This window comes from Macrotis lagotis, chromosome 4 (genome assembly GCF_037893015.1).
Source record: "Macrotis lagotis isolate mMagLag1 chromosome 4, bilby.v1.9.chrom.fasta, whole genome shotgun sequence".
Lineage (NCBI taxonomy): Eukaryota > Metazoa > Chordata > Mammalia > Peramelemorphia > Peramelidae > Macrotis > Macrotis lagotis.
Window position 1 is genome coordinate 29,992,078 of NC_133661.1, and position 14,164 is coordinate 30,006,241.

At 45.1% G+C, this 14,164-nt stretch overlaps 1 protein-coding gene across 1 annotated transcript; it reads right to left on the bottom strand.

Annotated features, from left to right (window-relative positions):
• Positions 1-316: 316 nt before the first annotated feature.
• ATOH7 (atonal bHLH transcription factor 7) lies at positions 317-763 on the bottom strand. The gene has a single exon (XM_074236163.1). It carries the CDS (start codon positions 761-763, stop codon positions 317-319), a length of 447 nt encoding a protein of 148 aa, XP_074092264.1.
• Positions 764-14,164: the final 13,401 nt, after the last annotated feature.

The window sequence follows — 14,164 nt, forward strand, 5'->3', positions numbered from 1 at the left end:
AAGGAAGGGTCGTCCCCTCTCGGGATTGCTTTTGTTCCTCAAAGTCAGGGGAGGAGGGGGGAGGGGGAAAGTCCTCAAACTTTGGGTCAGTTCATTTCCAATTTTCACAGCAAGCAATGAAAGTGCCTCCAAAGGTGGATTCTACGCTCTATCGCTTTCTACAGTGGGGGGAGAAAAGCAAGGTTACAAAATCCTCCGCATGGATCCGCTTGGTTTTGATAGAAATGGGCCAGATGGTCTAACCCGCTTCCAAATCCCAAGCCAGCCTCAGGGAAAGGAGCCGGAGAGCCCGGCGCTGCGGCCCGCCGGCCCGGCCTCAGTTGGCCATCTGAAAGGGCTCGGGCGGACAGGCGAAGAGCCTGGGGCCGTAGGGCTCCCCGCGGCCGGGCAGCGCGTGGTAGCTGTCCGTGCTGAAGTGCGGGCAGGGGCCGCCCAGCCAGTCCCTCTCGGAGCCGTACCTCTCGGCCTCGGCCAGGATCCGGGTCAGAGCCATGATGTAGCTCAGGGCCATCTGCAGGGTCTCGTACTTGGAGAGCTTTTTGTCTTGGCCCCACTGCGGGACCACTTTCCTCAGGCGGTCGAAGGCGGTGTTGAGCCCCTGCATCCGCCGCCTCTCCCGGGCATTGGCCGCCAGCCTCCGCCGCGCCGCGCTCTCCATCCTCTCCGAGCTGCCCGCACACTTGCCCACGCACCCGACACCCCCTCGGCACGGGGGCTCGGCTTCCAAAGCGGCCTCCAGAGAGCCCGCCTTGCTGGACTTCATCCCCCGGGCGGTCCGGCCTCAGTGCGGGGCAGCAGAGACGCGGGCGGAGGGGACGGGCAAGGGGGGCTTCCTGGGGCCAAGTGGGGGCTTTACCTGGGCTGAACGGGCCCCCCACGCGAGGAGTTCATGGGCAGCGGAGGGAGCGGCTCTCCCAAGGCTCTGGCCCGCCCAGCGCTCCTTGGTGCGTCTTCACTTGCGTAAATTTAAGGGAAATCGAGGTACTGAAGAGAGCGCCATCCTCCCCAAGCCGGGTTCTGAACCACACGGGGGGTTTCCTCCTCCCTGGTCCTCTCGGGCATGAGAGAAGTTAGTCTGGTTGATGAGAGGTCCTCGGGGCTCCCCGAGGAAAAGGGCCCTTTCAGTACTTGTATTCTTCCCTACAGAGAGAAGCAGAGACAGGAGAGAGACAGAGAGACAGACAGACAGGAGAGACAGAGACACAGACGGAGACACAGACAGAGACAGAGAGAGACAGAGAGACAGAGCACTTCTCCCTTAGTAGCAAACGCATCCAATGTCTTCGAGAGAGGAGGAGGAGGAGGAGAATTTATAGCGCAGGACTGGAGGACTGAACAGGTGGTAGCAGGTGGGCTGGCGTCCCCCTGCCTCTATCTCAGCACCTTCCTAGCCTGGGAACTGCAGGGAGGGGGGGGGATCCTGGTAAAATCCTGACGTTACTGCTTTCATCTGTTGAAGTCTCTCCAAAGCCATGTCTATCCAGCCCTAACAACACACCATCTGGAGCAGCCTAGCTGTCTGTCCCCAAAAGAATCACAACAGTCAGGGGAGAGAACAAAAACGACCTTTCCCCCTGGATAATTATTTTTCCATTTCAGCCATCAGCATTTGTAGCCAGAATCAAGCAAAAGTCTTTTTAAAATAATAATTATCTTTAAATTGTCGGCTTTGATGATGATTTGGGGGAGGGGTGTTGTGTTTAGATAGCATTTTAGTAAGTGAAAAAAGTCGTTTTAACAGAATAAGTGCTGATCCAAATGATGTTGCTTAAATATTTGAAACCCTCTGATTAAGTCTATTAAACAAATGTGAGCAACATAGAAGGTTCTAACTAATATAATTCCAGAACAGAAATTTTCCTGTAAGAATATTAATATTCTTTTTCCTCCCAAAATATCGAGCACATTTGGAAATATGTAGCATACAGATAAAAGATTTTCATTTAATCCTGGATAGATTGCATCGAACCTTGGGCAAATGAATTCACCATTTGACCTCCATTTCCCATTGGGCAGATTCATGAATAATATGTGTTATCCACATGTGAAAGTTGGGTATAGACAGCACATTTAACTTTGAGATTTTCAGGTCCATGTAAACAAGTCATAATACACATTTTTCAAATGTGCATTCTCCCAATTTATAAATAGCTTATATTCTAGAAAGTTTAGAATGAATTCTTTAAAGCTACAGAAGAGTTCCTTTATCCCTTATGAGACTGATAATTGGCAATCCATCTGGAAGAGACATGTCAAAACTATCTGGGTATTTAATTTGCTTTGATCATATTCCTTAAACAGCCAATATTTAATTTATTAGTAAAATAACAAAAATACAAGATGAATAGGAAGAAAAGCAATTAAATTTCATTTTTCATCTCCCCTCAGATTGTTTCTGATTCCTGATGTAGTGGAGAGTTCTGGGGGGGGGGGAACAGACACCTCTCAACAAGGAAGGATGGAGAGAATTTGGAACTTCAAATTTTACAAATCAACTGTTAAAATTGTTTTTATGTAATTGGAAAAAATAAAGGGGAGGGGAGGAAAAAAGGAAAGGAAAGGAAAGGAAAGGAAAGGAAAGGAAAGGAAAGGAAAGGAAAGGAAAGGAAAGGAAAGGAAAGGAAAGGAAAGGAAAGGAAAGAAGGGAAGGAAAGGAAAGGAAAGGAAAGGAAAGGAAAGGAAAGGAAAAAAGGAAAGGAAAAAAGGAAAGGAAAAGAGGGAAGGGAAGGAGAAAAAAGGAAAAGGGAAGGGGGAAAAGAGGGGGAAGAAGAAGCAGGGCGTCACAATAATCTTCACAGACAGGAATCCTGTATTCTTTGGGGAGAAAAATTGGACTTTTTTTCTTCCTTTTGAAATATAGATTATATGTCAGCATGGAATTCAGATTGCCATTGAATCAAATTATCGATGAGAACTCACAAATTGTGAGCTTTTTCCTGAGGACTTTGAGCCCTCCTTTCTCCACTATACCCCCCATTGTGTTCTCCCTGTGACTTTGGAGTCCTGCATCCCCAGGGACAGTTAATTAATCCCTGGTTGAGACCCTGACAATGAAGTGGAGTTGAATAATAGAAAGACAAGGGGATGCAATTGGACATTAATGGACTCTAGTCTAACAGATGTTGGGATGCAGGCTGACTGCTCCTCCCATGCCTTGGTTGTCTCGATGGGAGCGTGGTAGTACCTTGCTACCAAATTATGTTCCTTGCAGTCCAGTTATGGAACTCTGACCACATGTTCTTATTGCTCCTCATATTCCTTCATTTCATCTTTTTTTTTTCTTAGTAACTCTCTGTCTCTATGTCTCCTTGTGTCTCTCTATCTGTTTCTCTCCTGTCTCTCTGTCTCTCTGTCTCTCTCTGTCTCTCTCTGTCTCTCTCTGTCTCTCTCTGTCTCTCTCTCTCTCTCTCTCTCTCTCTCTCTCTCTCTCTCTTCCAGGTACTCCCCCCCAAAAGCATCCCTAGGTAGAACAACCAGATGCTATCTCAAGGCTGTTGTGACTGTCTAAAGTGTCTGCCCCCTTCAGGACCAAGTCATCAGATGTCTCTCTCAGGACTCTCATTAGATTAGAAGATAGGCTGATTCCTTGGTATTCACAAAATAGTGTATAAAGAACAAGGGAAAGCCTATTCCATCCCCTGAACAGGACTGTACGTCAGACTTCATGACATTTTTAGTGTCTTGGATTCCCTTGGCAGCGTGGTGAAGCCTAGGGAAGCTTTTCAGAAGCATCTTGTCAAATGTACAAAATACATACAATTACAAAATAAACCCATGTTGAAATACAGTTATCAAAAACATTAAGTTCTCAAGCCCTCCAGTAAGAACTCAGTCATACAAGATCATGAATCCTGGCTCTTCACAAAGTCTTTATAGATGTAAATAGTGGCGTCCAATTCATCTCGAAGTGGATCCTTGTAGGGTTGACTTAGAAAACCACAAAATAACATTCTTTGTGTTGTATTTGTATCTATTCAGTTGAGCATTTCCAATAACATTTTAATCTGGTCCAGGGAAATTTGCTGGCTGTGTTTGGTATCTCTGGGTTTACATGAGGTCACAGATATGTAGAATGTTGGCTTGGTAGGGCCTTACTGAAAAATCTTAGCTGAATCCCATCATTTGTAGAAGAGAAAACACAGTCTCTAAGGGGAGGGATGGCATAAGTGGGAGCAGAAACCAGTCACTGAACAAGCCAGACCAGGAATCAGGGCTTCGGACTTAGATCACTCCTCCACTGATGGAGGCAATGAAGGAAGGACAGGACTACAAGAGTATCAAGTCATCTAGGGAGTTGATGAGTTCACCAGCAAAGGAAAGCCCATCCACACTAGCAGAGACGCCCCAAAGTGAGTTTACATGAGACTTGAATACTCTCCAACCACAAAGGAGGAGAAAGGCCAAAGGAGAGTGGGAGGAGATGGAGCAGGAGCTAGCTGATGCCAGGACAACTTGACTTGAATGGCCAGGCTGATTCCTGAGACCAGGGACCAGTGGAAGTCTCCCTGAATGTGTGGCATCCTAGAGGATGTTCTTGTGGGTGGGTCGTGTGGAGGAGAATGGCAAAAAAAACTAATGCTTAGCTCAAAATGAAGAGAGTTATGTCCAGGTTGTGATCGACACTGGCTACAGAATGAAAGAGTTGGGATCTAATCCTGCCCAGTTCTGGCCTGCGTGATCTGATCTATATGACCTATAAGACAAACATCCAAAATTCCCAGTATTATAACAGGAAGGGACTGGAAGGTGTTGTCCTAATCCTTTCTAATTCTTCACGATCCTATTTGGGATTCTCTTGGCAAAGATTCTGGAATGGTGTGTCCTTTCCTTCTCTACCTCATTTTACAGATGAGGAAACTGAGGCAAACAAGAATAAGTGTTGCCCAGGGTCAAATTTGAACTCAGGTCTTCTTAATTCCAAGTCAGCGCTCTGTCCACAGTGCCACTAGCTGCCCAGACGTTGTTGGAAGTGAGCATAGACAGAACATTAGGACAATCTTGAAACAAATTCAAGCAGTGCATTTGATCAGCTGCAGGTAACAGAAGTTCACATTTTCCTATACAGGAAGCTAGAAATGATATTGTAGAATGCTCTTGTTTGGTGATACTGAAATCCACAACAAAAGAGGAATTTTGTGGTAAAAAGAATATTTTTTAATCATTGACTCTGTATTATTCCATAGATGGAGAAATTATGGGGGTTTTCCTATACATGTAGTATATTAGCTGTGTAATGTCGACAGTTTTAACTCTTTCCTGAATGAAAATTCAACTCAACTCAATTCAATAAACAGTGTCAGTCAGTTTGCTAAGTGTTGGAGATAAAAAAAAAGAGGAAAAAAACTTGCCCTCAAGGAGTTTACAATCTAACTGCAAACAGATACAAAGCAAGCTCCACCCAGGAAAAATAGGAAATAACTAAAATAAAGAAAGCATAGAAATTAAGATGGGTTAGGAAAGGCTTCCTGGAGAAGGTGAGATGTTAGTTGGGACTCAAAGGAATCTGGGGAGTCAGTAGTCAGTAGTGGAGGAGGGAGAGCCTTCCAGGCACCAGGCTCAGGCAGAGCCAAGAGATGGGGTGTCTTATTCATGCCAGGAGGCCAGCATTGCTGGATGGAAGAGTACATGGAGAGAGAAGGTGGGAGAGCACTGGAAAAGTGTGAGGAGGCAGGTCGAGGAGGACTTTGAATGCCAAACAGAGGTAATAGGGAGCCACTATTGACTAAGAGACATGGTCAGACCTCTGTTTTAGAAAAATCACTTTAATGGTCGACAGGAGGATGGATTGGAGTAGGGAGAAACTTGACAGGCAGACAGACTTTTGCAATAATCCAGGAGGGAGGGATAAAGGTCTGTGCCAGAACTGCAGCAAGTATCAGATGAGAGATGCTGCTAAAGTGACATTGACTGGTCTTAGTGCCATATTGGATACTGGTGGTGAGAAAGAGTGACAAAGCCAGAATGATTCCTAAAGTGTGAGCCTAGGGACCGTGAGGATGGTGGTACCCTAAACAATAATAGAGAAGGAGAGAGAGGGAAGGTTTGGAGGGGGGGATATAGTAAGTTCTATTTTGCATATATGGTTTAAGATATGGACATCCAGTAGGAGTTGTCTGAAAGACAGTGGGAGATGTTGGATTGGAAAGCAGCAGAGACATTGAGGCAGGATAGGTAGAACTGAGAAACAGCAGCATGGGGAGTTGAGAAATATCATGGTTGGACAAGAGAAGCCTAAGACAGAATCCTGAGGAAATCCTGGAAGCAGACGCATTAGAGAAGGAGTGATCAGATAGGTAGAAGGAGAATGGAGAGAGGGAGTGACCTCAAAAACTAGAAAAAAAAGTATCAAGGATAAGAGAGTGATCATCTGCAGAAAGGGCAAAGAGAATGGGACCTGAGAAAAGGCCATTGAATTTGGCAACCAGGAGAACCCTCAGAAGGGATGTTATGTTCAAAATGTGCTCCAGGGGCAGCTAGGTGGAACAGTAGATAGAGCACCAGCCCTGGAGTCAGGAGGCCCTGAGTTCAAATCAGACCTCAGACACTTAATAATTACCTAGCTGTGTGACCTTGGGCAAGTCACCTCACCCCATTGCCTTGCAAAAATCAAAATTTAGTGGAGCCACTAACTCCCAGACATCTGAACAGTTTTGACTGACATTGATGGGCAATTAGTGACCTTAGGATCTAGAATGAATAATAGCTGACATTTGCACTTTATCTCATTTGAACCTCAAAACAACCTAATAGAGGAGGCAACGCAAGCATTTTAGATGTAGCATATCTGTGGTTCTACCAAGAGTGGTCTCAGAAGTCTCAAGGAACTGATGTGCCTACCCTGCTAGGAGGGATGAGCTTATGTGATGTCCACTCTGACCCTGACCTGGAGATCAAAGGGACTGGGGGGGGAAAAGAGAAACAAATGGTATCATAAGCAAGGGTTCCGAGAGCAGAGGCCAGAGAGCAGAGAGTAGCCGGCTAGCTAGTTCAAGCCAAGGCAATGATAATCTAGGAAATCTAAAGAAAGATGGTCACACTCCTCCTATCCTCTTCCTTCTCACAGAGCAGAAACTGAATTATGGATCATTAATTTCCTTCCGGTACTTTCTATCTATCCCCAGGTAGTATGAAAAGGGCAACTAGGAATTTCGGTTACTCCCTTCCCTTCAACGTACAGTTTCATTTCTGGGATAAGAATATGGACTAATGCAAGCTACAGGCTACCTTTTATTTGTTTATTCAGATTTCACAAAAGGATAAAAGGGAAAGGCGGATCCCCCTTTCTGGAGCAAAATCTCATGTCAGCTTGAACTAGACCGGGAGACTTTGGAACAAGGGAGAAAAAAAATAGATTTTTCCCATGAGGTTATTTTGGGTTTTTGTTTTGAGGCCATCGGAGTTTGGAAACTTGCCCAGGGTCACAGCTAGTAGGTATTTAAAACCAGATTTGAAATCAGATCCTTATGATTCCAGAGCCAAGAGGTTTTAAAATTTCTCCAAGAAAAGGGGAAATCTTCTATTGAGACAGGAATGCAAACCGAATGAGGGGGCTGGGTTCTTAGAATAAATGTTGGTGACTGGTTATAACCTTTGTATATCTGGAAAGGAATCTAAGACTAAGATACTCCTGAAAAATGGGAAGTGGCACAACCAAAGAGTCCCCCAGAAAGGAAATAGGTTAGTTGAAGCCTTCAACCGTTCAGATAAGAGCAAACCCAGGTTGTGTGGGGATAACCCCTCCATCTGGCTTTGCCTGAGGGCTGGGGAGGGTCAGCATCCACCAGAACAACTTTATTTATACTATCAAGATGGTTCCATTTTCCCATCCTCACTCATGTTCCCATTCTCTTCCCTTGATAGTGGATGGTGTTTGTTCTTCTTTCAGATAGCTTTCCATGCAATTACTAGCAGTGCTTTCTAGTACTTGCACCAGAATTTTCTTTTTTTTTTTTTAAGGTTTTTGCAAGGCAAATGGGGTTAAGTGGCTTGCCCAAGGCCACACAGCTAGGCAATTACCAAGTGTCTGAGGTCGGATTTGAACCCAGGTACTCCTGACTCCAAGGGCCAGTGCTTTATCCATTGTGCCACCCAGCCGCCCCTGTTTGTTCTTCTCTCTTGAAGACATGACATCAGGGAGGTGATACCAAGACAGTTCAGATGAATTGGATTTGAGTGAGGGGGGCTGTGCTTCACTTTCTCCTCTGGAGTCATCTGGTCCAATAGCCAGATATGAATTAAAATGACTGGAGATGGCCTTGAATCCAAGGCTGTGCTCCCCACCTGAAGCCCATCAGGACTTCCCTCTTCTTCTGGCCTATAACTAGATGGCACAGTAGATAAAGCACCAGCCTGGAATCAGGAGGACCCAAGTTCAGATCTGAGCTCAGACACATGCCACTTACTAGCTGTGTGACCTTAGGCAAGTCACTTCTCCCTGATAGCCTCCCATCCAGGCCACCTCCACTCGGGGACTTTGCACAGCCTTCCATCACTTAAATCCAATTCATGTGCATGTCATAGTATCATCTCCCTGATGACAAGGCCTCCAAAAACAAAGACCAATAACAAATAAATCCATTCACTGTCTCCCAGCCTTTGAGGCACAGTCCTTAAAAAAAAAAGTGCTTTCAAAGACAACTTTCGTTTTCCTCACGCTGGCAAGACAACTTTTCTTTGGCCATCACTAAGATCCTGAAGATGATAGATTTTGCCATATTTTTATTTTCCTTCTCACGTTAGAAGGAAATGTAACTCCTTGGTACATTGAGAGGTATCTCATTTATAGACAGAAGGCCAATACATTAGAATGTACCAGGGCCTAGGATCTAGCCGTCCAAACACCCTGCACCCCCTGTGTTCCCACCTCACTTCAACTATGAGAATTATGATGTCATCGGTGATCCAGTCCCGCCAAAGTTTTCTGGGTCAGCTCCAACTCAGACTGGAAGGAAATGACACCCTCATGAACTATAAAACTAGAATAAAGTTTACTTATAAAGGATTAAAATGAGAGAATAACTAAAATCTGATATTTACTCTGCATTTCCAAGACTGGCTATGCTGGGTCAGCAAGACATCCCACCAAGCCTCAAGAACTCCAACTCCCTCCGGGGCTGGGGCGCTTTGGTTAGTCAGAACCTGAAAATTGCCCCCTTATCTCCTTAAAGTGTCACTGAGCCAGGGGCAGCTAGGTGGGGCAGTGGATAGTGCAATGGTCCTGGGATCAGGAAGACTTGAGTTCAAATCCAAACTCAGACACTTAAAAAAGCTTATTTAGCTGTGTGACCTTGGGCAAGTCACTTAAACCTCATTGCCTTGCTAATTTGACATATAATCAGGGAAAATAAAATACTAAATAAATAAATTATAAGAAAAAAAAAAGAAAACACTGGCCCTGGAGTCAGGAGTACCTGAGTTCAATTCCAGCCTCAGACATTTAATAATTGCCTAGCTGTGTGACCTTGGGCAAGCCCCTTAACCCCATTGTCTTAAATTTGAAAAAAAAGAAAGAAAGAAAGAAAAAAAAAGAATTACTTAGTAAATATTTGAGTGTCTACTGTGTGTTGGCGATACAAAGAAAGACAAATGACAATCCCTGCCCTCAAAGAACTTCCAGTCTAACTGGAGAGACCACATTTAAAAAAGGGAGCTGGAAAGCAGGGGGAAGGAGAGGAAGAGCGAAGGGGGTGGGTAGACCTTGACTGACCTACCCTCTCTCCCTCAGCTAGAGACAATACTTGTCTAAGACCATATCTGAGGTCAACTGATTTCAGAGAACCACCCAGAGTCAGGAAGTTCTGTATTCAAATCCTTCCTCTGACATTAAGTAGGTGACCCCCTTTTCCTTTCTGGTTCTCAGCTTCCTCATCTGCAAAATGGGAGGGGGGGTGTGGTAATACCTCTTGTACCCACTTCAAAGGCAGAGCAAGGCAGATAAAGAATAGAGTCAGAATAAAGCTCTGTTTAATTCATCTAAATGGTGAAGTTTTCATCAGGAACTGACTCTAAGAAATTCATGGGTTCAGACTAAAATCAGACTGCACAGATGATACTAGAAACTAGAAGAGAAGGGGCAGCTAGCAAGGTGGCACCATAGGGCAAAGAGTCCTGAGTAGGAAGTCATAGACGACCCGTAGACTAGTCATTTACCCTCTTTGCCTCATTTTCCTCATCTGTAAAATAAGCTGGAGAAGGAAAAGTATCTTTAAGAAGAAATCCCCCAATAGGGTCACAAGACTCAAATGACTGAACAAGAAACAATGGAAGAGCCCTATTCTGAGTTGGTTAGATTACTTGGCCTCTAATTTAACACCTGGCCCTGGCTAGGTTAATTCAACTTCTGACTGAGAGTATGGCTCAGAAGACCCCCATCTCTCTTTTCTTGTAGGGGAGCACTTGGGGAAGAAGACCATACCCTCTCACTTGTTTCCTTCCTGCCTTTCCTTCCTTTCCTCTCTTTCTCATAATGAATCTTTTTTTTGTCCCTGCGTCTCTGCTAAAACTGTGGTGTCCGCTATTTCCCAGAGAGCAGGTGGGCAACTTGTCCAAAAGGTGGCTCTCATTAATGCCAGACTTCTGGAGATGCCTGACTCAGCTCGGAAGCAAAGCCCAGAGGAAGCTGCCAGTCCTGTCCAACCGGTGGATACCAGCCTGGCTACCCCAGGGAGGGGCAGCTTTCTGTTACTTTTGTTCTTACTGCCTTGATTTGGAATTTTTTCCTTTATGCAGTTTTGGGGGCTCAGGTGAGCAACCATGGCCAAGAAAGGATTTGAAGCTCCCTCACCCTCCATTTGTCCTCCTCTGCCATCTTCTTGAAGACTTGCTATCCTCGGTGCTGCCTTTCATAGGACTCTGTTCTAATTCAAGTGACTCCCCCAAAAGATTGCTGCCAGGAGCAAACCAAGAGACCTCGACCAATCTGATTCTAGAGCCATCTCTAGATGGAATTCCAAAGGGAATGTCTAGAATTGTCTAGAATTGTTGACTTGGTGGAGTCTCTCTAGTTAAGATGTTGAACAGTTACTTCTTTCAAGTTGTTGCCCTCGCTCCTATTTTTCTTCTCTTTACTTAATTCGATGGGCAACTCCAGAGTGAGTTGGAGGTGCCCTCGTGGTCTACAGCAAGCAGCTAAAAATATAAGACCAGGGGTCTGGGGAGATTTGCACTGTCGTTATTGATGTAGAAGGATCGCGATCCAATCCAACAAATGTCAGTGAAGCACCCACTATGTTGCTACCTTCACAATGTTTCTGGAAGGTGCCCTGTCTCTCTGACCCTAGTACCACTGGGTGCAGATCCTCCCCACCCCCCACCTGCTTGTGGATTTGTCTGCCTTAACTCTCTCTCCACTCCAGGCCTTTTTCCATTCAGATGTCACAATGATCAATCTACAGCTCGAGTCTGATCATTTTATCACCCTAGCCGATAGACTCTCGAGTCCCCCATCACCGTCAGCATCAAACATAAAATCTTCTGCCTGTCCTCATGTGGTCCCTTCCCACTTTTCCAGTCACCTTACACTTTACTCTCCCTCCACATACTTTACAATCCTATGACACTGGTCCCCTTACTGTTCCTCTCTCAGGATACTATGGCTCCCAACTCCATCCATGCCTTCTCCCATGACTAGAATGTTCTCCTTCTTCCTAGCTTCACTGGCAGCAGTTCAAATTTCATCTTCTGTAAGAAGCCTTTCTCTACCAACCTCTCCATTGAATGCCTTCCCCCAAGCTTACTTTCCATTCACACTGTAAATCTCTTAACATGTACATGCTATTTACCTGTTGTTTCTCTTTGAAAGGTGAGCTTCTCCAGGGCAGGGATTGTTTTGATTTTGTCTTGGTGTCTCTAGAAACAGACATTTAACATCTGGCACAGAAGACCATCTCCTGCCTTCTCATCTGGTCAATGACTGTGCCTGTCCTGGGATGCTCTGCTTCCTTGACCCTTGCCTTCAAGATTCAGTGAAATGTCCACCTGCTGCCAGATGCCTTTCCTGCCCCACCCTGTCTAATGGGGACCGTGGTGAACTGACATCTCCATCATAGTCCTCCAACATGTCTCTTCCCCAGTGGAATGTGACTTTTTTATTGTTTTTTTAATTTTTTTATTTAAGGCAATAGGGTTAAGTGACTTGCCCAAGGTCACACATCTGGGCAATTACTAAGTGTCTGAAGTGGGTTTTAAACTCAGGTTCTCCTGGCTCCAAGGCTGGTGCTCTATCCACTGTGTTACCTAGCTGTCCTGGAATGTGACTTCTTTAAGCACTTTTTTAATATCCTCAACATTGAACACAGTGTCTGATGTGACATTGTAGGCACCTAAATGTTTATCGGCTGACTGACTTACAGAAGAAAATGAAATGATAAACATTTTTCTGGAGGGAAAGGATACCAGTACCTTGAATGGGGAGAGGAGAGGGCCTCCTCCAGAAGGATGCTGGAGCTGTGCTTGGAAGGAATCTTGTCATCCTAGGAGGCAGAGATGAGGAGGGAGTGAATTCCAGCCCAACAAAAAGATACAAGGGTGTTGTGTAGCAACCGAGTTGACTAGATTGGGAGAATGGGATGGGGGTGTTAATAGGAAACATGACTGAAAAGGTAGGTGAGAGGCAGGTCACAGATGGCTTTCACTGTTAGGCTGAGGACTCACCCCAAAGGCAACAGGGAACAATGGAAGGGCTTTGAGTTGGAGGGTAGAGGTACCAATGGTGATGGGTGACATGGTTAGACTTGGTTGGTTTGGGGATTTGGGTTTCGCTTGGTTTTTTAGCAATATCAGTGCTATTCTTCTGGAGTGAAATCCCCACAAGTCTTCAATGATACTGTACCAACTTGATGTGACTTTCTAGCTAAAGCTTCAGGGGCATCCTGTCCTAAAAGGACACAGCAAACATGAAAAGGCTCTTTTTTGGCTGACTTAGAAATTCTCCAGAAGGTAATCAGGATGGCTGAGGACGTTATCTACTTCTGTTTTGCAAACAATTAATCCGGTGTTTCTATTCTTTTAAATATATGTGTATATCATATATAGAAATAGTATGTATGGATAGTAAAGGGGAGTTGGGGATGGGATAGGAAGACCCTTGAGGGGAGGGAGTTACTTTTGAATCTGTGTTCTCCATTACTTTGCCTCAGAGTCCCTTGTTTTGTGGGCTTCTTGATTGAGCAAAAGTCTTGAGATCCGGATCGATGATGTCTACGACATCCATGATGCTGATGATGTCGATGTTGTCGATGATGTCCAAAGCAGGAGAGACCACATTCCAAGCCAAAAACATGGGCATCTTAGGCATGAAGAGTCAGCTGACATTCAAATGGACACTGGGAATTGGGACTGGAACAAAGGCATAGCTTGTGCTGATGGCAGAGCTCAGGAGAGAAGGGACGCTTGCGGCCACCTCTCCAGCCTCAGCACATTTGGCTTTCTGTTCTCCAGCTGCTTGATGTCTCCTCTCCACACTAATTTGACAGGAGAGGTCGCTTAATCTACCTTAGCAAAGGTTCTTCGCTGATGTTGCATGTCCATTCACCAGTAAACTAGAGTCCAGGTATTATTGGATCTGTTCTTTGACATTCTCTTGTAAAATGGGATATTCATGCAGAAGGAAGACCTGAAAACACAATACTGGGAGAGTTGCTCCTAGACCATTTCATGGAGATAATGTCATCCCTGAGCAGTTTATTTTTCAGAGACCTAATAAGAGTTGTAGGACTGAATTTATCCTTCAGAGTGTTTTTGTAAGCAGAATTCTGACTCCAGGGGCAGTTTCCTTGGACAGAGACCCTGAGATTATTTCCAAGGAGACTGGCAGGCACCACCATCACCCTGCACACAGTAAATGAGGCAGTAATTTCATTACTTCTGGCAAGGGAAAGACATTCAACAAGACGAGGAATACCAGGCCAAAATTTCCCTCTTCCCTGGTTACCACTCTCCACTCCCTCATCTGAATTGTCTCTGTCTAGTATTTGAGTCATCCAGCCATTTTCAGTTGCGTTCAACTCTCCAGAATCACATTTGAGGTTTTCTTGGTAAAGATACTGGAATGGTTGCACCATTTCCTCCTCCAGCTCATTTTCCAGATGAGGAAACTGAGGCAAATAGGGTTGCCTAGGGTTGCACATCTAGTAAGTGTCAATGGCTGGATTTGAACTCAAAAAAG

What these genes read in the sequence shown, in the direction of transcription:
- ATOH7 (XM_074236163.1), bottom strand. Translation starts at nt 763, where the DNA reads ATGAAGTCCAGCAAGGCGGGCTCTCTGGAGGCCGCTTTGGAAGCCGAG.